Source organism: Falco naumanni, chromosome 3 (genome assembly GCF_017639655.2).
Source record: "Falco naumanni isolate bFalNau1 chromosome 3, bFalNau1.pat, whole genome shotgun sequence".
In the NCBI taxonomy this organism is placed as follows: Eukaryota; Metazoa; Chordata; class Aves; order Falconiformes; family Falconidae; genus Falco; species Falco naumanni.
Window position 1 is genome coordinate 69789927 of NC_054056.1, and position 25694 is coordinate 69815620.

Genomic DNA, 25694 nt, shown 5'->3' on the forward strand with positions numbered 1-25694 from the left:
GCTCATTATAGACATACCCAAATTCAATTTTCAAGAAGGGTGATATGGCCCTTTGGTTACATGCCAAGTTATTTAGGAATTGCAGGTATCTGTAGGAAACAAGCATAACAGTAGTTAAAGTACTTCTTGGCTTAGTAACTGATACGGATTTCTTTGTAAGTCAGAGAGTAGTTTCTATTGTCCACTTGCCAGTTGGCTAGACTTTGAAGATTAAGATATCTGCTGTGAGCACAGTAGTGGTCATGAGGTATTGCCAAATCCTCTATTTTGGGTTCATTCATCTTGTATCATTTTAATTGGATAATGATATCTAAAAATAAGAGTGGGGTCCAGAATATCAACATCGGAATAGGAGGATACAAATAGTGCATACATGCACACAGATTGTTTCTTGATATATTGAGTTTGTCTTCCACTGCAGAGTCAGCAAGTTCTTTCTATCTCGCAGAGAAAGTCTTAATCTGTGATAATGTTTCACTAAAAAGATCCAAGACTCTGAGAGTCGAAATTGCTTCATGTTATGTATGTTAACATATGGAAAAAATTATGGAAGTAGGACTGCTCTGTTAAACATTTTGTGTCTTTGCTTGTCAGACATTAATACAATAAGGAAAAGGTGCAAAGAGAAGCATCCTACTTATTCCAAAATTGTTTTAAGTAATCATTAAACTCAATAAAATATCTCTTAATGTTTTCTGTGCTACTGCTAGCAGTATCATTATATTTCTACCATATTTAGGTTTTTTTGTGTTACAGTATTATTTCAAAAACAGATGTGGAATTAGTTTTATCTGCAAGGGCAAAAAAGAAACAAAAACTTTTCAGAATTTTTGTATTTTATTTTTAAATAATAATTATATTATATTAGGGTTATAATATTACAGTACTCAGATATCAAATATCTGATAAGCTTATCAACAAGCAGCATTTTTACCTGTACTTTTTGATTTTAGATGTAGTAATGTGATACTTAAGTCATCAATAGTGAATAAATTATATTGGACAGGACCTCCTGTCCTGAGGACACTTTATAGTTGAATTTTTACTGGAAGTGCAATTACCACACTATCTGTCTTGCCACTAACTTAATACGTGTACAGTAAGGATTAATTTTATTTTAACAGAAACATGGAAATCAGCAGAGAGCATCATCATATGAAAGATGACAATTAGAGTCCGGTTTTATTTATTAAAAAATTCAGTCGTACAATTTTCAACTAAGACTGGATGTTGTGTTGTAATAATGCATAATAAAGAGCAATAGTTTCTGATGGACTTTTGAAGCCCTGTTCCTGGTTTATAGTTGAGTGTATAATTAATCCTGAAATACTTAGCAACACACTTAATTTAATGCACAGGCATTGTTCCACTTAACCAAGTGGAATATATTTATGTGGCTAAAGATAAGCGTGCGTGCAGGCTAGGGACCCCAGGGAAGAAGCACAGTTTCACATTCCATCCCTGAGTTCACTGTGTACATTTGTCTGTAAATGGGGACAAAGACGTGATAGTACATCTATAAATCTGGTACTTTAAATTGAAATGAAATAAAATAATTTATGACTACCTTCTTACCCACCATTTCTTAGATCAACTTTTCAGAATAGTGTTAAGTGTAGCTAAGGTAGAAACACTTTGCTTTATTTTTCTCATGTAAACACGCATATATTACAAACACATCTCTATACAAGCACTCTTTTTTTCTTAACGTCTTGTGTTTCTTTTTAAATAGTCCTTTTAACATGCATTCCACAGTGGCATTGCAATTACTACCTTGAGTAGGTCAATCTCTTAATCTTTAAACCAACTCTAATTAGAAAAGATAGTGCTTCATAGAAGATACAAACATGCTTGTATTTTTTTATAGCAATGCATGCTGATTGTGTTAAGCCAGAAGAAGGCTTAACTATATATCACTTTTAATTTTAAATGTGTTCTTCCTGGGCTCTTTATTATTCTTTTGTTGCTTTTCATCCTATGGGATGCAGCTGCCCTTGAACTTGGTACTGTTTTGATCATTCATGTGCAGCAGCCACATTGTCTGTAACATTTCAAAATTGAGGCTTCATGGTGTTATTTACGAAGTAATTTCACATAAATATTTGGACTTTGGTTCTCCCAGAATGTGGAGCTGGTTGCTGTATGAAGAAAAGCATAATTCTAATTCACAGACTTTTTGCCTCGAGCCTAGGGGACAGATGCATATGATTAAGTTTGAAACTGGCCTGTTATTGTAATGTAGATGTTTTCAGGGTTGAGAGAATTTAAAAAAAAAAAAAGGGTGTGGGGGGTGGGGGGTGGGGGGGAGCAAAAAAAGCTGGACAAGCATGAGTTTTAGAAAAAATAGACCGACGGAATAGTTTTACAAGAGGCACTCAGTCCTGGACTGCACAATTTTATTTTGCAGTGGAACCTCTCCATTAGCTTGCCTGAATGCAATGCTTCATACTAACACTCGTGTAGGTGATGGAACATTCTTCAAAATCCCTGGGAAGTCAGGACTCTACGCTCTCAAAGTAAGTTTAAATTTTGTATATGGCAAGTGCATAGCACTATTAATCCATTTTATGAATGTCTCAATAGAGATAAAGGTAAACAGATTAGATTCTTTAGAGAGGAAATGACCTGATAGTCCTTCTAACTGCTTTCAGATGTCTTTTGAAAGGATTTATAATGAAAGTAAACATCAAATGTTTTATCCTAGAAAGCATATACATGTTCTTACATTTGGCATATGGTATAAAAAACACGTAGCATAGCTAAAATGCTGCTTTTTCAGAGTTGCTCACAGAAAGGCCTTTGTTTTATGAGCAGTAAGCTCAAGAGGATCACTGTCTTCCTCATTAAGTAATTGTTTTAACCTTTTATTTTTGCATAGTGTGACATTATTTGTAAGTCTGATATAAAGCAGCTTTTAATTTACAGGTTGCATTGTTGCTTTTGAGAAGGAATATAATTATAGTGATAGAATTTTGCCTTTATGCTATTTCTATTCCTTTTCCTCTTTATTTTTCTTTTTTGGTCTGTATATAATGGTTTCTGTGGGTGGAAATTTTTTCTTGCTGTAGATGGTCAAACTTAGAGGGGTTTCACAATAGGAGTGGAGGAATGTGAGTCAGAGGTGAGAAACAAGAAAGTGACATTATATATTTGGCAGTCTGAATGTAGTCAGTTACAATTTTGGGCTGGGGGGAAGGATCTTTTGTAATTTATGACAGACTTATTTGATGTAAGGGTTTTAAACATATAAAACTATATAGATTTGCCTGTTGCTGATAACTAAAAATTCTGTATCTGAGCTTGAATTAGTAGTTTTCAGAAGCTCTGTTTCCTAATTTACTAAAACAAATGCTGTTGTTTTTCTTTAAATCGGGAGATATTCTTGGCACAAATCCAGGTATTCACAATCTCTCCCATGCTTGTGAGCTCCAGGTTGCTTCAGCTATTTGAATTCAAAAAACAGGGAAAGGCAGAAAAGAAACATTAAAGGATTTGTGTTTTGCTGCAATGTTGTGGACACTCAGCTGGAAAACCAGGATTTTTAACAGCCAAACAAGTCTGGTTTTGTTTTGTTTGTGCAAGATCTTGCATTTTATTCGACATTTTTAAAAAAAGTATGTTACGACTTTACAAAATAGCTTTTTTGCTTTTGCTTGGCAAGTTGTCTCATGAAATCTGTTTTTATATCTTTCTCTGAAGTAGCTCCCAAGCATATTTTATTTTATTCTAGTTTTTGAAATGTAAGCATGAGGAGTACACTGCAGTAATCTATTTTCGCAGATGCAGCAGGATCATGATTGATTTTTTTCTTGTTAATTTCAGTTTTCTTTTTCTTTTTTAATGGTAGAAAGAAGAATCAACATGCCCTACTGATGGAACATTGGATTTAGGATGTGAATCTGAGTTAGATGGCACTGAAATGGCTGAGACAAACAATAATAATGGAGAAGAAAATGGTGGTAGGTATTTTAATTTTGATGTTAGAGGGCACATTTTGGGAAAAGAAACAGTGTTGTTTACTTAAGATTTTCATGGTGTGGTTTCTAAACAGTATTAGTGTTGTGTACTCAATGGAACTATTTTTGACCGACTCCCTCTTTTTTGACCTTATAAAGAAATCATTAACACCAAGTGCCTCTATTTGACTTAGATTTGTAAAAGACAATGAGTAATGATGTTGGGTGTGCTTTAAGTAACTAATTTTTTGGCTTACAATTTTTTTGTTCTAGGCCCCACAGCTAAAGAGTAATTTGCTTTATTGGGCATCAGACTTGCAGCTGTCAGATAGACATCTCACTGATTTCAGAGTGGGCATGTGGGGTTGGTCCCTCAGTAGAGTTCTGGGCACAGGACAAAGGTTTGTATTTTTTTTTGTTTCAGGCAGAGATTCTCCTGGGTGCCATGTTGATGTAAAGACATGCTGAAGTATGAGATTGTGAATTTTTTTCTCTGAGATAATGACAAACTAAAACATTGCAAGAACTTGAAAATGACAACCTTAGAAATATTTTTTTTCTTTTTGAGAGGTAATAATTGCTCATTAAGAAAACAGTTCTTCAGTCACCTAAAATTACTTGCAAGTAATAGAAATTGAATATTCTTCTTATTAAAACTACACTCATTTAATTCTTATAAACTGAATGCTTTATAATAAAATCAAGTTTCCCAGGACCTCTGAAACAAATCTTTCCTTGATCAGTTCTTCTCTTCTGCTGCCACTTTACAACCTGTCCCACTGCTGGACTGCATTCTACTGCTTTGGTTCACTTCATATATGGTGAGAGGGTGTCCTGTTTACAACTAGGTCATGAAAAAGCTCAGCTCATGTTGTTCTGCTACAGACTTCCCTTTTTGGTCTTGAGCAACTTAGCTTCCATGCTGCACCTGTACAGGACTGATACTACTATTTCTGTATTACTTGCTACCAGCACTGAAAAAAATCACAAAATGCTCAGTGACAGGAGTAACAGAACTACCTAAGACAGGTTGTTGTGGATCTACTGGTGAAATTTTGAAGCTTAGTGGAAAAAAAACCCCAAGTGAAGAATTATTAAATAGCTCTGTGTCTTCATTTTCTTTGATATATTATGTCTAGAAGTTAACAGACTCTGAACGTGCGGTGGTTTTATGCTTAGGTAATATATATGACATGTATAAGTGAACATACCTATTTGTAGTTCTTCAACAATTCCTGTCTGATATTCTGACAAACTGTTCCTGTATACTTTCCTAAGTCACAGGAAGAATACAGGGGTGAAAAGCAGTGCAAATACAGTTACAGATACGTAAAGCAAAAGTTGATGTTACTTGTTATAAACAAATAAAAGTCATGGTAAAACCTTGGAAATTATTTAGGAGTGATAGGATGTAAATAAGGGTGCCAGGATGCCTGAAGTAGAAAATTGCTGGGTTTTGACTCAGAGGAGGCTGCATACTATTTTCACAGTTTACAGTAATAAAAATAATTCTAGCATTTGTGGTGACATAAAAGAGCAGCTGCTAAAATTAAACATTTTAAAATATTTTGGATAGAGCAGTACATCACACCTAGATTGTTTTGAAACCTGAGAACTTTCCCTCATGCTTCATCTTTAACCAATCTTGGAAAACTGATATATTTAACTTTTCAAAACCAAGTAATTTTAAATTTTTGATGTCATGCACTGGATATATTTAAAAGGAGTAAATGGGATGGCAATAGTGAGTTTATACTGCATATAGAAAGACCAACACTGGATGTGATCTATAAGGAACTGAAGACAGCATATCTTGTATCAGTCAGCAGATACAGAACATAAAACATGCTTGATCATAGCTTTTCTTGAGACAAAGTTTTGTTGTTAAAGATATCTATTCATATATGTGTAGAACTCTGTAAGTGATTTCATTTACAGTATAGAATGCTTGGCTTAAAAACAGGGCCACACCTAAGAAATGCAACCATTTTTAAGTGGACTGAAAAGTACGAATTACTAGATTTGCAAAGGTGTAGGAACACCATCCACAGTAGGTATTTTTGCTGTTCTCTTGAAGATGTGACTTGACTACTCTTCATTCAATATCTTTGTCAATACTTTTTGAAAAGTATAAAAACCTTCATGATTAATTTTATTGATAATAAATAATGATGTTGAGATCCCTCTTTATTGCCTTGTAAATGATTACAGTTGAATAACATGGATTTTTTTAGGCTGTAAAGGGAAGAAAAAGGGTCACATTTGCACGCTGGAAACATGTATTCAGTAAATCAGTAAATCTGAAAAGTGTTTAAGGATCACAATGGAAAATGAATTGAACATAAATTAGATGCTTTTGCTAATTAGTCCAGTGCAGTTCTTGGACTGTAATTCTGGTAGTACTGATAAAAGAATATAGGCATAGTGTTTCCTTTGGGTGTAACGCTAGTTAAATGATTACTAATGTATTGCATTCATTACAGCTATAAGAAAGAATTAAGAAAAATAGGAAAGGATTTTGAAAAGGCACATAAGAACTCCTGAGTGAACAGGAGTTCCAGTCAGCCATCCCTGGAAAGGTCATGGAACAACAGCTCATCCTGGCTGTCATCTCTAAGCATGTGGAGGAAAAGAAAGTTGTCAGGAGTAGTCAACATGGATTCGCCAAGGGTGAATCATGCCTGACCAACCTGACAGCCTTCTGTGATGGAATGGCTGGCTGGGTAGATGAGGGGACAGCAGTGGGTGTTGTCTGCCTTGACCTCAGCAAGGCTTTTGACACTGTCTCCCGTAACACCCTCATAGGTGAACTCAGGCAGTGTGGTTAGATGGGTGGACAGTGAGGTGGGTTGAGAACTGGCTGATGGCAGAGCTCAGAGGGCTGTGATCAGCGGCACAAAGTCTAGCTGGAGACCTGTAGCTGGCGGTGTGCCCCAGGGGTCAGTGCTGGGTCCAGTCCTGTTCAGCTTATTCATCAGTGACCTGGATGAAGGGACATGGTGTGCCCTCAGCAAGGTTGCTGATACAAAACTGGGAGGAGTGGCAGATACATCAGTGTGTTGTGTTGCCATTCAGTGAGACCTAGACAGGATGGAAAGCGGGATGGAGAGGAACCTCATGAAGTTCAACAAAGGCAAGTGTGAGGTCCTGCACCTGGGGAGGAACAACCCCACGCACCAGTACAGGCTGGGGCTGGCCTGCTGGAAGGCAGCTCTGGGAGAAGGACCTGGGAGTCCTGGTGGACAGCAAGATGGCCATGAGCCAGCAGTGTGCCCTGGTGGCCAAGAGGGCCAATGGGATCCTGGGGTGCATCAGGAGAAGCGTGGCCAGCAGGTGGAAGGAGGTTGTCCTCCCCCTCTGCTCTGCCCTGGTGAGGCTCCATCTGGAGTGCCGTGTCCAGTTCTGGGCTCCCCAGTTCAGGAGAGACAGGGAACAACTAGAGAGGGATACAAAGATGGTTAGGGTACTGGAGCATCTCCCTTGTGAGGAAAGGCTGAGGGAGCTGGGGCTGTTCAGCCTGGAGAGGAGAAGACTGAAGAGGGGGCCTTATCAATGTCTACAAATATCTTAAGGGTGAGTGTCAAGAGGACGGGGCCAGGCTCTTTTCAGTGGTGCCCAGCGACAGGACAGGGGGCAACAGGCACGAACTGCAGCACAGGCAGCTCCATCTGAGTATGAGGAAGAACTTCTTTACCTTGAGAGTGACAGAGCGGTGGCACAGGCTGCCCAGAGAGGCTGTGCAGTCTCCTTCTCTGGAGACATTCAAAACCTGCTCTGTGCAGCCTGCTCTAGGAGAACCTGCTTTAGCAGGGGGCTGCACTAGGTGATCTCCAGAGGTCTCTTCCAACCCTGACCATTCTGCAATTTCATAAATACCTCGTTTGCCTTGGGAAATTTAAGGGGGGCAGTCTAGTTAGTTTATCAAAGATGAGGTGGTGACTTGATCAGTTTGTAAATGTTTGAGAAAAAATATTTGCATAGAAAATACTTGGTTTAGCAGACCAAATCTAACAAGATGCCTATCAATTAAACTTTTCACACTAAAGCTGGGATTATTTTTCTTTCCAGGAGACTATTCTGTGGCATAAAAATAACATTTGATTCAGTATAAAACACACTTTATGAAATTCTCTGACTTGTGTTTTATAAAAGGTCAATAAATAGTGTGTCTCCTTTCAGCCTTAGTATATGTGATACATACCAGGATGGGTGTTGTTTGCACGTTGTATTCTTAATTGCCCAATTGATTGCATTTTTATTTGCTCTTGTTTCCACTGTGGTAGAGTGCAGAAGCCCCAGTTCTGACAGAGTGATCAGAAATTGCCTAGCAGGAATTTTAGAAGTGCCACTTTAGGGTTAGCTGGAAGCAGAGGATGAAACTCTAAGCAACAGCCTCAGTCCGTTTGTAGGCTTTTAGATTATAGTCTTCAGCTTTAGGACTAAAAAGTACCAGATGACACTCAGAGAAGAATTATTCCCCAGCAGGCACAATTTTCCCAGCATAAATGCAGGCTACTGAACAATTTTATTAGCATAATAATATAAAAATTCCTCATAGTTATAAACACATGACTTGGTGAAAGCTGTTATTCCATATCGATATTGCTAAAATCACAACTGGAATGGTCTCACCGTTAGATTATTCAGATGCTGTGGAGACAATTTTTTCCCCACCTTCTCCAGAGGTGTATGTTAAAGAAACTGTAAGCTACAGTTGGTTTTGTTTGGAATGGGTTTTCTATAGAAGCTCTCCAGCAGTCTCGTGTCTTTTTTATAAATTCTATTTCCCTCAAATACAGGGGCAGCATGTAAAGATGCAGTCAGTATCAGTAAAAGAATTAAAATCTCAATTACTGTTGCCTGGGAAAATGATGACTGTAATATCCTTTTGCCTGTCAATAGGATGTTCTGTTCTCAAAAAGCATTTCTCCCTAGGGTTTCTGAAGCCAGGGCTAATCCATCAACCACAGAGCGCAGTTGATTAAAAATTGTCTTCGTGCAAGCCAATGGAATGCACAATGATGTAACTGTGGAGGAGGTAGCAATTCCTATGGTGGTGTGACTTCCTTCCCCTACCCAACCCAAACATAGGTTCGATGTTTGCCCAGATATGAGCAACATATGTCTCCTCTTCAGGCACTTTGGTTTTCAGTACTTCCTAAAACTGTAAGTTTTTCAATTGCGAACATGAAGCAGCAGAATTAATTTCTTAGGCAGTTTTCATATATATGCTAAATGAAATGATGGACAATAGAGGATCAGATTCATGCTGAATCCTGAAATTCTGTCTTCATACCTACTGTCTGTGGTCTTGAACACCTTGTGTGTTTTGGACTAGGAAGCTACTAGGATAACTCCTGTAGTGAGGAATGAATATTCACCATTGTTTCAAACCTGAAGTCCACATTTAGATCTTCAGTTCCTTTCCAGGAACAGAATTTCTGGCGATTCAGGGAAACCTGTTACCCTCAGCATCTGTCTCTTAGGAATAATATCAGATAATTCTGCAGAATATGTCCATTGCACATGGCAGCATCTAGATGTGGGACAGGCTCTTCTAAAAGCAGGACAGTAACAGAATAGCAGCTCAAACTTTTAGATGACACATCAGAAAGAGACAGCTTTTCCCTTTTTTTGTTTTGTTTTGGTGGTGGTTTGTTGGTTGTTTTTTTTTTTTTTTTTCATCTCCCTGCAAGCAGCTATAAAATAAAAATGTTATACCCAGGGTTGATTTTAACTTCTGTTTGTTTCATTCCCACTGGAGGGGAGTCATAAGAATAAGAGAAGATATTGTAGAGCTTGAGGGATAGATCTTTCTCATCTGCTTTTTTTTTACTGTACAGTAGAGTTAATGAGGCCTAAGAAATTGGTGGCTTAGTGATGACAGGCTGTATATTTTTAGTGGAAAGTGTTGACTTCCTTTGGAATAAAGATTCACAGTTTTCAAAGCTTTGTGAAATGTTTAGGCTCAAAAGCACGCCGAGAATATAATGTGATTCAGTGCAAGCTACCAAGCTGATGTGGTATTTGATGTCTTTTTCCAAAAAATACTATTCAATATTATTTATCATTTCACAGTGCTAGTATTGCTTTTCAAAAAGAGTATTATAGTCACAGTAGTGCCCTTGATATATTCATCTGTTTTTGCTTGCTTTGGCGAACTTGTTCAATTAACTAACTCCCAAACTGGTTTTCATTTTCAAGAGCTGATGGCAACAGTCGAGTTCTGAATTGTTCAGATTTTGCGAGTTGGGCTCTAGAGATCAAAGAATGATGGAGGTGCATTACTTGATACATCTGTGTTGGCAAAGCATGACCATTTATGTCAATACAAGTATAGATCTATGTCACCCAAAGAAAATATTGAATTTTATGGATATTTTAGAGAGAGATTTGTGTGTATGTTTTCCTAAGGGAGTTCTCTGTGAAGTTTCCTATCTCCAGAGTGTGTGCATACATTTTATGCTTGAGGTAGACTCTAGTCTTTAGCATATGGTAGCAATATTAATTTGTGTTTTGTAATGTGGCCATTAGTAAACAATCCTTCTCATCTGCTGTGGTTTCTGTAGCAAAGAAGGAAGTGAACTGCTGTTGTTTTTACTGGTTTGATTTTAAATCAGTATGGTCTGTCTGAAATCGGAATTAATGGTGCTATTTATTTTGGCAAAATAAGCCCCTTAAAGCACTCCAGAAATTTTTCTGTCCATTTAGTTACAGAAATCTGTTTATAATTATTCTTAATAACTTTCACTGGCAATGAGGTAGAATAATTTTGAGTTGTATTCCTACAAAAATCGTTTCTTTGATGAAACACTTCTAATATGCTTTAGGTAGATGTAATATTTCTGGAGCAGGGAAGGTAAAGGGTAATAACAAATAACAGAGATAGCCTATAGAATTTGAAATTAAAAGATAGCATTGCTGATTTTTATAAATGATAGCCTTTCAAAATAATTGCCGAAACTGGTCTTGGAAAAATGGAAGAGAGGAAGTTATTTTAAATGGAGGTTGTCAAAAACATTTTTAACGTGCTCTCCTTGCTAAGTAATTCTAATTCTATGATTCACATTAACACTCTGTGAACACTCACTAAAGGAGGTCTTATCTTCAGAAACCCAGCTGCTCCTCCAGCTCATACCCTAACACTTTATGGCTTAATAGTTGTTTTTTGCTTTATTCCTTCACTCAGTCCTGCCCCTTGAAGAAGCTGATTTAAAGAATGGAGCCTAATTATTCTCCACTAAACGGAAATGCCTCCTGTAGGCTTAAAACTGTTCTTGTTCGCCTTTTCTACTGTAGCAATAATGGTGAATCGTCTTTATTTGCTACCCAAATATTTTTCCTTCATCTGTCACATTCTTTCAGGGTTCTTTTTATTCCTCTGTAGCATCCAGTTTATTTTTAGCATTCTTTTCTGATAAAGCTTTTGAAGCGAACATGGATCTGATAATATTCATGCATCTCCAGTGTTTATGGACAAAGCAGTTGCAGCTTTCCAAAGTTGAACATATGTACAAAGACCACTGTCTCTTCTTGCATTTGTTTTTCTTTTACTGTGTTTGGTTTCCATAGCAGAAATGCCTGCTTTGTTCTTAAGGCATTGTTTTTTTAACTAGGATCATCACTGTTAATTTCAAACACTTACATATTTTTCTGTCATATTTTCCCCTTTTTTTACTTTTGTCCCATTTAGAGAAGAGCAGTTGGACTTTATCCATATAAATGAACAAATAAATACAATTTTCTCTGCTCACAGACATTGTATTATAGTGAGATTTTGGAACGGATTGATATAAATCATGCAGTAGCAGATCATGTTTTAAAGAACAAATTTATTCATTGTCTTATACTTGTATTTAATTTCTTACAGAAAAGTCAATTCATATTGTTTTGTAAACAATTAATATTGTTTATTGGTTGTCCTCAAAAAAAGCCTGTATATCAATTTTACTATCCTTTTTGTGAATAAAGTTAATGTTATTAAGCATTTATATAAGTTAACATAATTATTTAGATTTTAATATTTGTATCTTCTACTTTTGCAAGATAGGTCATGACATCTTATTTACTAGATGTTTATGTTTATAGCCATGATTTGTAACAACTGGTTTTAAACAGAAATGGAAATTTAAGTAAAACATGGAAAACAATATTTAAAATAGCTTCTTGCTATTTTAAGCTGCTAGATATATGAAGGAAAATATTTGTAATGTACAAAATATATTTTAGAAAGGAAGTATCATTTGTTGTTAGTAAATGAAGTTGACTTTCTGTAATCACCATGTTTTTAAAAAAATTTTAAACAGCAGATTTCAGCCTCACATATCTATTTCTTTAGTCATAGACTACAGAAAAAAGTTTGTTTTTCAAAACTCAGCAGAACTAGGTTTCAGTTGCACTAAACCAAAGCAGCCTGAAGTGAGGTATTCCTTCTGTACCTGCAGAAGAGATTACAGTGATGGAAAATTCTTTATTGTTCTAGTGTGTTTGTTTCAGTTGCTTCACACAATAGAACAATCCCTGTTCCTTGGTTTAACTTTGTTGTCAAAGCAAAACAAACCAATACACTGATAATATTTTTATTTAAAATTGAAGTAATGATAGAAATAAGAAGTATGGCCTCTGATGGACCCTGTCACAATTTCAGGGTTTATTGTTAAAAGAAAGAATGAATGAAAGCACAAAATTAAGATAGAGCTGTGTTTATTTTTACTCATGTGCTGTATCATGACTTGACGTTAACGGTTGTAGTATTGAGCATTATTAGCTAGTGTTATCAAACTTCTCCAGGATGAACTTTATCACCAAAATAAATAGGGGAGACTCTTGGATAATGTCCTAGATCAGAGTAATGAAAATCAGACTTTCCCATCTGAACAAGAAAGTAATAGGAGTCGCAGTCATCCTGGAGAAGAGGAATAGTTTTTTCATGACAGGTCATGTTGTATCCTCTCTTAGGAGGGACAGCTAAGTATATAACATTTTCCATTCTTTAGGCATTTTTAAATATGTTCTGTTCTTGTCTCCTTAACTCTGGGGTTTGTGTGCTCACACTGTTTCTGGTTTTTTCTTCAGTTCTTTGGCTCTCAGACTTTGCCAGAAAACAGTAAAAAAAAATCTCTTTGAAACAAAAGACAAAAGCTGGGTAATTTGAAATGACAGGTTTTTATTTTGGTGTAGGTGTTCTTTGTCTCAGGAGCTTAGCTATTGCAGTGATTTAGATTACATAAACCAGCTATTGTTTTGTTTTCTGCTGACACTTTGCTGGTCCTTTAAGTTGTCTTTTTTGATAGTAAGCTTTGCTCATCATGTGGAAAAGATTGATCCAAAGCAGGTGATGCTGTAAACTCAGAGCCTGTTTTGTGTTCCAGCTTCTTTATATATTTTGACAAATGCTTCAAGTATAAGGGAAGAAAGTGACAAACATCAGTTATAAATCTTATGACAAAATAGGATTGTCTTATCTGCAAATGAAAATTTTTACTCTAATATGAAAACTATTTTGACATAATGCCAATGCCATAAAACAGTGTGTATTCTCTGTTGGTGAGGTAAGTATTAATTATTTTTTCTTTCAGTGTGAAAGCAAATGTTTAATATCATGGTAACAATTAATTATTGATGACTAAATTGTCTCTATTCGATCTTTTTTTCTTACAAAGTCATTACAATATTTCTTTTACAAAATTGCTGGTGAGGGAATTAGAATGCTTCTTAGGTGTCTGCTCATCCCACTGAAGGATGGGAGGAGAAAACCATAGGCAAACAGAAGCGTTGGGCAAAGATCATTTCTGGCACATGTCTGTGTGTCTTTGAGTGGCTTCAAACTATTCGTGTGCGAACTATGGCAAACATTGGAAAACCACATACAGCGGCGTATCATTATAAAGAAGGTATATCAACATGTAAGCCAGCTTTGAGCAGCGCTGGAGGACAAACTGGAACTGAGTCGGCAGAGGAGAATGGGGAAAAAAGTTGCTTAATTTCTGGATTAACGCTGTTTCAGCTGGGGAGTCTTAGGACACCAGTTGGGAGTGACAGTAATGCAAGGCAGTAAGAGTGGAAAGGTTTTTACAGCCCTTTCAGTCAAGCTTGCTGACTAACAAGACTAATAGCTTTCACATCTGTTTAATAAAGGTGTTTTTTTAAAACCATTAATTATTTTTCTTCCCCCCCCCCCCTTTTTTTTAACCAGAAGACTTTCTATGTTTCACACAACATGTATTCAAAAAGCTGTTTAATCCAAGTACTGTAGCATTTATTCATTAAAACATGTATTATTTAGAAGGCTGAGTATTACCTGAGAGACCAGAATTCCTCTTTGCAGGATATTCCAGTCTACCCGTTAAACAGGAAAGTGTGTGTTCTCAGCTTCACCAAGAAGTACTTGTAAAATAGATGAGTCTGGCTCCCAAGAAGCCATTGCAATCTGGCATGAATTTACATATTTATAAATATTTCTAGAACACAGGGTCATCAGTGTCTCTTGTATAAATACATGTTTAGGCACATAACAATCCAGTAAACATTTTGGTGAGGAAGATAATTTTTGTCTAGCTTCTGTGTGAAAACCATAGTTAAACTATTTCAGTTACCTTTCAGGACCTGAAAGGCAAAATATGCATGGCCTGCAGAACTGCAATAGAAAGGGTATGGTGAGGTACAACTGTTTGTGAATCAATGCATTTATTTAGAATATGGCTGGATTTTCAGCTCCTCTGGACCTCTAGACTAGCTGAATTTCTTAGAGAGAGCTTGTTGTTTTCCAGGCACTTGCTTGCTGCCCCGCCCAGGACTTTCCAAGAGATAGGGAAGGTAGACCTCCCAACAGTATTCTGATTATTTTTTTTCTTTCTATAAAGTTTGCCCAAAGCAGACATCTGAAGAACTGTCATCCAGTCGTGATTCGAGCCTTACTAATGCACCGGTGCAAAGCAAGCTAGTATCTTCCTTCCAGCAGCACACAAAGAAAGCACTTAAGCAGGTAAGCTTGTATTGACTGATAATCAATTGGCTTCCCTTTAGCATGTGTTTCAGTCTTATACAAATAAGATCTCAGCAGATTTTCAAGGCATTTCTCTGGGTTTTTAGTGCTTTTTTAAGTGGTGTATTGCTGGGGTTTTTTTCTTTTTCTTGTTTCCTGATGGGTGCAGTCCTGCCATTTGTTGTGAGTTTGATGTTTTTTCAAGTGCTTTTCAAGTAAGCAGAATTGTTTATATTATCACATCCCTGCTTTTCTGATGTAAGCGTTTGTGCTGGAAATTCTATGTGAGGCTTAAAATAAATAAATAAATAAATATAAACATTTTTAATTTCTGCAGATAGGTAAGAATCTGGGAATACTTGCAGTTCACTTTTTCTTTATGGTCTGTTAAGTAGTTTTTCTTTCACACTGTGTTTGACACTACCATGTGTAAAAGTGGAGTAGGTTTTGCATTTTGAATAAGTTATGATTTGGGTGATTTAGGTTGCATGATAAGTAGTAAAGCTTGGCAAAAGTGGCTGATTATTGAAAGTCAGATATTAACTAAAACCTTAACAATGTCAAAATTATTTTCCAACAATTCCATATTAGTTCAACTTGCAGCCGGGCAAATGAAAAATTAAAAAATTATAACAAAAAAAAATCATTATCTCCTTTCAATTTTCAATATGTAGGAATTGCTTTAGTCTTGTAAAGACTACAAAAAAATGAAATACAACTTTTCTGAAGCGTCAGCATAACAAGATGATGTTGTTTTAATTTTTCTCGTAACTCTTCTCTTAGTTATGGTTAATGGAAGTCCAGCATTTCATGCCAGGTTGTTGATTTAAACTTCAGTTAAGCAAAACCTGTCCACATTTCCTCAAAACACCTAACTATTTGTGCTTAGTTTTTCATGCGGTTGGAGTTTAAATCCACTAAAATTAATAGACATTTATGATTCACCTAAGGTTATCTTGTACTCAGAGGCTTTGAGGACTGGAAAAGATTGTTAGATTGGGTCTCAAATCTATTTGGTCAGGAAAACCAAGCAGTGGGCACAAAGCAGCTCACTAGCTGTGTGGCCGGTTGTGAAAAAGACAGGTTTTGAAAAGGCTTATAAAGAGATCTTTTGCGATACATGAACCTTCTTAGGGGTAGAGGGAGCGGGCAAAGGGAAAGGAGGGGAAAAAGAGCAAAGCCGCAGATGTTTGAACTTGTATAACTGTTCTACCATTTGTCACTTAGCAGATATATAGCATGGAGAATAATTTTTAAAAGGGCAAATTAATCGGAATAGCTTAATTAATATAAAAAGTCGTAACATTGATGGAAGTCTTTGAAAACATTCCCTAAGGCAGTAGGGTTAGAGCAACATCAGAAAGTTAAGCAATCGATAAAAAGAAATTAGTTTTAATTAATTTGATGGTAATTAGATCCTGTACTTCAGTGTATGAGAATATTATTACAGCTATCAGTAAAATATTTTCTCTATTCACAGTATTAGACAAATGGACATTTGTATTGTGGCACAATGGAGGATTTTTTCTTTGTTTTCTGTAAAGTTTCAGGTGTTGCTTACTGCTATATACATGCTGCAGATTTGAGTTAATTTGATATTTTAGCAGAGTTGAATAAACTTTAACAGTGATTTTATTTATAAAATTGCTGTTGGAAATTTATTCTTTCACTTTCCAATCATTCCATTGCTTTTATGGATACATAATAAATAATTTGTACAAAGAATCTGTAGCACCTTTGAATGCACAAGACACTTTAGACAGTTGTATGCAGTGCTCCTCCAACTGATACTGACTTACTGGTTCCATACTAAAGTACCAGAAGATGAGCCATCATCATCCTCCCAGCAGGTGCTTATACTATATAAACATCTATATACTATATATATGTCGTAATGGTGTCTTCCCTAGCTACTGCATTTTTTGTATTACTGAACAGTCTTCACAGAATGAAAACCTACAAGATAGTCTTTCAAACAGTGGGTTCTTCACATTAACTTGATCTTGTGTGTATTTGTTTTGTAATCCATTAAAATTAAAGTGAGAGGCAAGTTGATAATGTGCAGTACTGCTTGAAGATCTGACCTAGAATTAGAAGATTTTTCTCCACTGTTTATCTACTTACTAACCAGTCTAGTCATATGTAATTAAAGTGTTATGTGCTGGATTTATGTATGATTTGATTTTTAATGAATTCTAGAGGTATATTCCTGCGTTTAGATTACAAAGAACAATCTCAGGTTTCCTTGTAACAGCCTGCATTTTAGGATGTTCTCATGGATCAAGCTAGTCACAACACTGCATTTCTTGAGCTATGCTAGGAGCTTGGAGGTAAGGGTGTTTTCTGAGACCTGGCTCTTGGTCTTGATTCCTCTCAGGTAGCAGTGGATCTGGGGTGCTTTGCAGGGGCTAAGGAGGTTTGTAGTTGCAGTGGACTCTCACAGGATCATGTCACAGTTCAGACCTTATCTCCCCATCTTTCAAAGGCTGGGCTGCCATTTTGGTCTGGAAACTTTCTAGCTTCACCACCTTCCATAGTGTCCTTGTTGGGAGAAAGGTTTTGAGTGTTTTACTGCTGAGTGTGTTTCATGCTTCTTTTTAATTTTGGAGGGAGTTTCAGTTTTTCCTCTTTTATAGTATCTGAGTGTAATGTCCAAAATACTAGTTCCCATTCACAAGGGTTGAGACAAGAGTCTATGGTGTAGAGCTGCATTTTATGCATGGCTTTCTGATGGCAGATTTTACAGATTTCTGTTTCCCTTTTGCTGTTGGAAGTGCTTGAGTATGTGTGCCCAGCTGTTGCTGATCTAGTACCTTTGAAAAGAAAGTTTATGGCATGCTGTCACACACTTGATTTCCTATCAGTACTGATCAGTTCCATACTGATTTACCTCATTTTCGCACACGAAAGTTTTGGCATGCAGACCCATGTAAGCACCTCTTCCTGGGAAGGTACTGAACTACATCTGCATCTGCTAGCAGTGGTACATGGTCACACTACTGTGTGAATTATTCTTGGTCTGGACAAGGCTAACTCAAGTACGGACATCAAGTCATGGCATAGTATCTACCATGCTCCTTTCTGGTCCGGTTTCTGTTCCATTGACTTGAGGTGATACTTTTTTTGGAAGTCTTCGCTATGTACAGATTTGTCTGTATCTATCAAGCTGTTCTTGGAACATTTCTCAGAAGAAACGGTTATACCTGCAAACTGGCCTCACGTAGGTAACACTGAGCATATGTGAATATCCAGGACATTGAGGTGGTATTAGTGTCTGTTGGACTCTGGTAGCCAAGTATAACACCTTGTCCATCAGTGTACCAGTTGTTTCCTGGGGCGGTACCAAGAGAGGATAAAGAACTTGAAGATGCACTCTAACGATGTCTGGGATGATAGTAGACCTCCCAGACATGGAAGAAAATCCTGCCTCACTTTTGGCACTTTGGAATCAGCACCAAGAAGGGTACCCATAAATTTTCTGTTGGGAGAAGAGAAGGATACTCCATTCAGACTCAGGATCTGAATACAGACCAGGACATGTCTGAGACTGTGCTGGGCATCCAGATCTCTTTGTAGAGACAGAAACTCCAGAGACAGCAGCCAAGTGGGTTTGGGAGGAGAGAAGCTCAGGAAATAAGGGAATCTACACAAGGTATGTTACTGCTGTGGTTTGTTTTGTTTTTCTTAACTTTGGGCTTTGTCTGCATGCTTGGTGGCTGGGTTCGTATATGTGCCACTATTTTATTCATAAAGTGGGTAGATGCAGGTTTTTTTTATGGAGAAGGCACCCATCCATGTGATCTGTTCTTATAGTAGAAGTGGCAACTCCACACCCCCTTTTTTTCCAGTGGATGCTGTCAGGCCCCAAGCAGTAAGATAGCTGTGGGGAAGTTATGGTTTGGCTCCTGTGTTGCTTCTGAATTATAGGATGTTAGACCTGTACAGCTCCAAATAACATTTGAGGCTGACTTTTCTAGCTGTAATTATTATTAGAAACCAACCTACAACCTGAAGCAACAAGAGACCAAATTTCAGACCAGAATGGTGAACAGTGTAATTTAGCCCTGATTTACCCAAATTCACAGGACTAGTTTATCAAGAGTTCCTTGCCTAGGTTGACACTGAAGATGGAATCCCAATCTCCCTTGATGCTGGCGGGGATTTGCTTTCCTGTCTTCAGCTCAGGCACACTGCTTATCTTGCTTTGAGAGAAGAACAAGAGCAAACTCCCCTGTCTTCCTCCTTCCACACTCATTCTGTTAGGACTTCTTTACTTGACTACAGCCAGATGCAGGTTATATTGAAGCATTTTGCTGTCTGTAGAAAGTAATCCAGTATGAGTCTGTCTGTGGTGTCTATGCTTTCACTCATTTGAGCAACTACTCACTCACGTGTTCTGCTGTAAGCCTGATATATTTACCTGCCCTCTTTTCCCTTTGTTGCCCCCAAAGAAACAAAGATGACAGAGGATATCATTATGATTATGTCCTTATCACTTAGAATTTGAGCACAGGATGTCTTCCTGAAAGGCTCTGATAATCCACTGTGAACGGAGAAGTAATTTTTAGTACCGAATTCCTCGGTGTAGAGAGTATGCTGCTGTTTCTCAGTGTCTCTGTTAACCATTTTCCTATGTTTCATTTCAGATGCTACAAATTTACCAAGGCCACAGTTGGAGAATTCTGGCTCCCTAGCTGAAGCATTTGATCAGAAGTCTGGCCCCATAAGTGATGATTCTTGACAAATTTTCCTGTCAACAAATGGAAAACAAGGAAAACATGTTGGTTTTTGACTTCTAGAGAGACATGGGAAGGGACAGTGGAATTTACAAAATGCACTCGGGAAAATGGAAGTTCGAAGATGGTTAAACTGATTTTCTGATTGCCAAGACAAGTCTAGGGAAGAGGACAGAGAAACTATGGCAGGGAGACTGCATAATGGGGAAAAGAAGCTGGAAGAGCAGGAGCTCTTCAGGGAGTACATGCATTGCCCGAAGGCAGGCTGCACGGTATGTCCCTCTAAAGGTCCCTATGCATGGGCAGCATGTGCCAGCTGCTCAACACAGTGCTTTGGTAAGAGACAAGATAATGTGTATGAGACTCTCTTCTGGGTCATCCCTAAGGTTCTCAGCACTTCTCCATGATGGGAAGAAAGGGACAGGAATCCACAAAATCCCTGTATTCTTTTTGTACCTCTCTTTAATAACTAGCTCCCTGTTGCTGGGGCATTCTGCTTGTTTGTTTTTCCTCTGGGGTTGTTTGCGTAGCATGCTTTTTGCAGCACTCCTGCATGTTTTCTGATTTAATAAATGTATATTCCAGAATTTTGTACTCTGAGGAAAAACTAAGAAGAATTTTAAAGCAACTTTGGAACAGTACTGTGTTGAAGTGTAGTTGTCCCTCTACCTCAATGTAGAATAGTTAAATGTTCATTTAAATCTACCATTGCTACATAGTGGGATCTCCTTCCCAAATATAGGTCAAAAGCACTTTGCTCTTTTCTGTAGAGGCAGTTGCTTGTCCCAAGTCTCAGACAGTCAAGCTGATGATAGTGGCCTAATTCTAAGCATCGCACTTGTCTCATGATGTTTTTCTTTAAGTAGCAGGGGGAGCTATTTAAGATGGATTGGTCATTGCTACTCTATTAATGACAAATATCATCACTGGAGATGACAGTCCCAGACAAGCTTTTCCAGTGATGTTACATGATTTCTCCATATAGTGGCAGTGGATGTCTAAGTGAATATCTTCTTCTGGGCCATATGAAAAGAACAGCTTTTGATTTGAATAGTTTATAGCATGGAATTATACCCAGGTAAAAATGAATCATGCCTTGATTTTGAAGTGCATCTTAGAAATGGTTGGCCTGTTATGGGAAAGACAGGAGTTGGAACAGCTCACAACTCTTCAGAGCTCTAGGAAGCCTCCTACAAAATGCTGACAAGCAGTTATCTACAAATGCTGTTCCCGGAGCTGTTGTGTAGGTCCCCAAAAGGCCGTGTGCACAGTGCTTGTGGGCATGTGGCAGAACCCAGGCTGGAATAAGATGTCTGACAGAAAGGCATTCCACTGTAACTGCTCATATTGGTGCAATGTAAATTCTTTGAGAAGTAATATGACAAGATTTTTGATCTTGAGAATAGTAGTCTAGCCGTGAAGCCCCCTCTGTGTGTTTCGGGCCCTGTGCAGAGTATGTTTGTAAATTTGATCTAATGGAAAATGTTGATTACTGTTTTAAGATTTTGTATTGACATTGCTATCTTTATTTTAGTTTGTTTTTAAACTGCTTTCAACAAACTGTTTCCTTACCTATTTGTGCTTTGTTGTGCCAACAAACAGATTTCCCCATAAAGCACTTTTCAGCTGATACATATTATTACTTTAGTACTACACAATTTTAAAACAACCAACTCTCTTCTCTTTGGAAAAAAGTGTCACTAAGTCGATGCATATCCCATCATCATTCCCATTCATGTACAAGTCAGAACAGACACTGAACACATCACATGGGGTTTTGTCCTTCTTTCTGTTGTTGGGAAAGCAACAAAAATGTTTAGTTTGCAGTCTATCATGACTGCAGCAACTGTAGCTGTGAATGCATTATTGTATCCTATAGAGGATAGGGCTGGCTTGTAGGTGTACAGACACGCACATAAATCTCTGTCTCTGCGCCACAGATGTCCAAACACTTTAGTTCAATGTTGGTTAATATACAGGTAAATGTTCAGTTGTTAATGTATACTGTAGTTGTACAGAAAGACCCTGACCGCTGCTGGGACCTAAAGAACAAATACACAACAAGAAATTATTTTGTTCCATGTACAGGTATAAGTGTCACAGGGTAGGAGGCATGGGACAGAAATAGATAGTTATTTGAGAAGTGGTTATTAGTGTTTGAAAATAAACCCAAGGTCTCCAAACTTCCAGCCTGGTGTTTTGCCACTACTCTTTATGATTGGTTGTGTACACTTGGCACCAATACTGTTTTGTTTGGTGTAGAAGTTTGGTTGGAAGTAAATTAATTTACTCTATGCTTTCAAAATGGCACTTTGTATTTTTTAGCTGTTTCCATAAGACATCTTTATTATTGTTTTAATCTTAAGTTGGCATGCTTATAACTGAGTACTTTTAACTGAGTATATGTTTAATATAAGTAGCGGCATCCTGAAAATAATAATGTTTGTTCTTCATGATCTGTGGTGCTTGCTGTTTTATTTTAACTGCTCTATGTATCCATGAAACAGGTTGCCACTGAGATACTTTAATTTAATAGAGACATGGGAATTAAAGACTGTCTTAATTTCACTAACAACATGAGGGTGAGAAGGAGGACAAAGACTGAATTTTATGGTGGTGTTAAGTGATTCAGTGATAAACTATAAATCTACTTCATCTTTGCCAATTTGAGATCCATGACCATGATGTAGACTTGTTATTTATTTTGTGCAATAGACTTTTCTCAGTGTATCCTAGTGTTTTTCACATGGCAGAACAGAAGAATTCTATAGCTTTACATTTCTGATCCATAATGTGTGAAATTTCAAAGGTTACATTTCATGATAAGAGTTTCAGAGTGTAGACTTGACATTTACGGAATAAATAGAAATCTGGGATGATGTTGCTTAACGTAACCAAGTGTTACATATCTCTGTTGTTAATAATTTTTAACATTCTCAGCATGTCATGCATTTAAGCTCAAATGAAAGTGGTTTTCTGCATTAATGGTTTATCTGTATGCTGCATTTTTTCATTCTGAATTGAAAAAATGTAGGAAAGAAAAATAATAATAAAATATCCTGAGCAGAGCAGTAAAATCAGAGCATAGAGCTTGACATTTTGGTTCTGGTGCTTTTGGGGATGTATTTTCCCCCTCTCTTCAGTTACCTTTTAGTTTATATTGCTTCCTTTCATTCCTACCTCAAAAATTATTTTACTAGTTTTAAATGAAGAGAGTCAACCATTTTGTCACATGGGTGAAGAAGTCTTTCCTGTGTTAAGATCATCTAAATATGAAACAAGTATCCTTAAGAACAGATAATGGCATTCATGAAACCTCCAACACACTGCCATACTCCAGCAGGGGCATAAACTCCCCGAGAAAGAGGAGACTTGCACTTGCCACCTCTTTATAAAAAACTGCTTGGAATTAGAAGATCAATGTTAATTGCATGGTGTTTTTCTTTTGCCATCTATCTTCAGAGTTTGTGTTTTCTTAATATTCATCTTTTTATGTTATTTTGAGTTCTTTGGATGAAAATGGATTGATAGGTTACTTAAAGATTTTGGAAATAAAAATAATTTCATTAAACAAATCAGTTATGCCAAGCCCTGTTTAATGACCGTGGCAGTGTTATTCAACAGATGGTCACAGGTTCATTTTTATGAATGGGAATATTGGGAATTCTCCATACTCATTATGTGCAAGAGATTCACAGATGTCCTTTGCAAATCTACTTGTGAAAGGCTTGATGTAAGTACTATATTTTGGTGGTGATTTTAAGAGAGCTTTTAATGTTTAACTTGTATACCACATGAACTTTCATTTTCTTCCTTTCCTTTTCTATTTATGTGCTGTACAGATAGGATGGTAGTAATGTTTTACTGAATACTTCAACAGTGATCAGTTCTAGGAATTTACAACTTGCAGCTTTTTTAACAAGCGTTTAGCACAAAATGATTGAATACATTTGGAATGTAAAGATAGAGTCTCAGTGAAGAAACATATACTTTATGTAACCTATCATATGTGCTATATGTGTTTCTCTCTTACTTTCCATAGTAAAAATGACACCTTATCATTTGGTAGATATAACTTGCTCTTTCTTGCATATCCGCAGGAAACCCAGCTAGGGGATTATATATATCTAAATATGGATGAGATGCAAAAGACTGTGTCAGTAAACGATGCCAAGGTAGTTTGTGTTACTGTTCTGTATCTGCAGTGAGATCTGGAACCTTTTTTCTTTGGAATAAGTTATAAAATTTCTCATTTTCTTCAGTGTTAGTTACGAATTTGACTCATCTACTTTGTGTTTATTCCCTTCACGAGAAAAGCCAAAACGAGAGATTTATTTGGTCATGGTGACTAGGAACGCACTAAATTAACTTGGTGCACTAAAAGCTCAATATAATAAAGTGTTTGGTGTGTGTTTCACTTTGAGTAATCCCATTGATTTCCCTACTAAGTAGAATTAATCTTGGGATGTAAGATTCTTGTCTTATGCTACAGTAGTCTAGTATCCTAAAATTAATATCCCTCAGGCTCTGTGTAGGGAAGTTATATATTCATCCTCAGCAGAGACTGCACAGAGCGTCCTTGGTCTACACTTAACTCCTGGTGTTTCGCCTTACTAGTAACTAGGCATCAGTTGGCAATTTCTCCCTCTGCTGGATTGCTCCTGGTGGTGTCTTACAAAGACTTGTCTATCCAAAATTTCAGTCCCTGCAGCTTTAAACTTAAAGGAGAGTTTAACACAAAATTGTTGTGGTTAGCTGGGAATAACATTTCCCACTAAACAGGATGACTGAGCAAAATCTCAGCCATCTTTTTACCCTGCAAATCAAATGTTAGATTATTTACTTAATACTTTTGTACCCTCCTCCCCTGCCTCATATCTTTGCTTTGACAAGTCAAAAGTTAGAGGCATAGCAAAGATTATTCGTCTGTTCTCTGGGCACAGTGTAATTCATTGGTACTTCGTATTAAAACTTTGACTTACATTTTCATGTCCACATGGTTTTAATTTTTCTTCCATTCTACAACCTGTCTTTCAGGTGTCCACTTGTGTAGCTTTAATGTCAGCTTGAATCATCCTATACAGACTGGTTTCCAAAGTTAACTATCGGCCCTGTGTGGCGATCCCTTCCTTGCATTGTAGAACTGAAGGAGGTGGAGGAGCGACTGGCAGTGAAAGAGAGAATGTTAGGGAAAAAGACACCCTGAAAAGCAAGTGTGTGTCAAAGGGAAATGGTATATTTAAGGTTTGTGCTTGATCCTCACTTGTTGGGATGCTTAGCCTGTAGCTCAGAAGTGGGCTAGGCTCCAAAGTAAATGGTGCTGGTAGCAACGTTTGCCTGCTGCCAGCCGTGTTGCCCTGTCTTGTGGCTCTGAGTGTCCGGAGAGTACTGGGATGAGCCGTGCTGTCTTGCATTCGTGCTCTGTGAGCAGGGGGTGGCCTGTGCTTCTTGGAAGTGCTAGATCAGATAATGCCAGATTGTGTAAACGTGTGCTTAAGGTCCACAAGTGGCTTTCCTGTAACACGAAAGAAGGTAAGTGGTGCACCTGACAAAGACAGGGTACCGCTGCCCTTGCTGCAGCAGCGGGTGTCACCTAAGGTGTACAAATGCTGACTACCTGTCATTGATGGAGGATACACTGCTGCTTACTTTCTCAAATTTGTGGGAGTTCAGTCTAAAGCATTGAAAATCAACTGTCAGGCTTTACAAAGAATCTACCTTTGTCACCGTGGCTATATAAATCATTAAAATGGTATTTCCTTATGGATGCTGGCAATAAGGCTATGGTCCCTGGTAGAGATGGAGGTTGTCTTGAAAGGTCAGGAGGAGGCTGGAAGAGAACATGGGATATTGTTTGGGCTCTTACTTATTTGTCTAGGGAGGATGACGCTGAAGATCATTATTTCTTCGCTTTGCTCTTCATTGGCCAAATCAGACTGTGGGGCACAACAATACAAAGTTTGTGTTGTGGTTATATTGGTATGCTGATAGCACAGAAGTTGGCTGTCTTTTGAGTTA

At 37.5% G+C, this 25694-nt stretch overlaps 1 protein-coding gene across 3 annotated transcripts in view; it reads left to right on the top strand.

Moving 5' to 3' along the window:
• ASXL3 (ASXL transcriptional regulator 3) overlaps positions 1–25694 on the top strand; it is a 133092-nt gene that overhangs the window by 55211 nt on the left and 52187 nt on the right. For 2 of the 3 annotated variants that reach the window (XM_040587655.1, XM_040587654.1), the window contains 3 exons: positions 2408–2516; positions 3848–3959; positions 14819–14940. In XM_040587655.1, the coding sequence (XP_040443589.1) occupies positions 2408–2516; positions 3848–3959; positions 14819–14940 (343 nt within the window). Of the gene's footprint in view, positions 1–2407; positions 2517–3847; positions 3960–14818; positions 14941–16335; positions 18593–19586; positions 19949–25694 lie in introns of those variants that run through there. The other variant, XM_040587656.1, reaches the window with a different exon arrangement.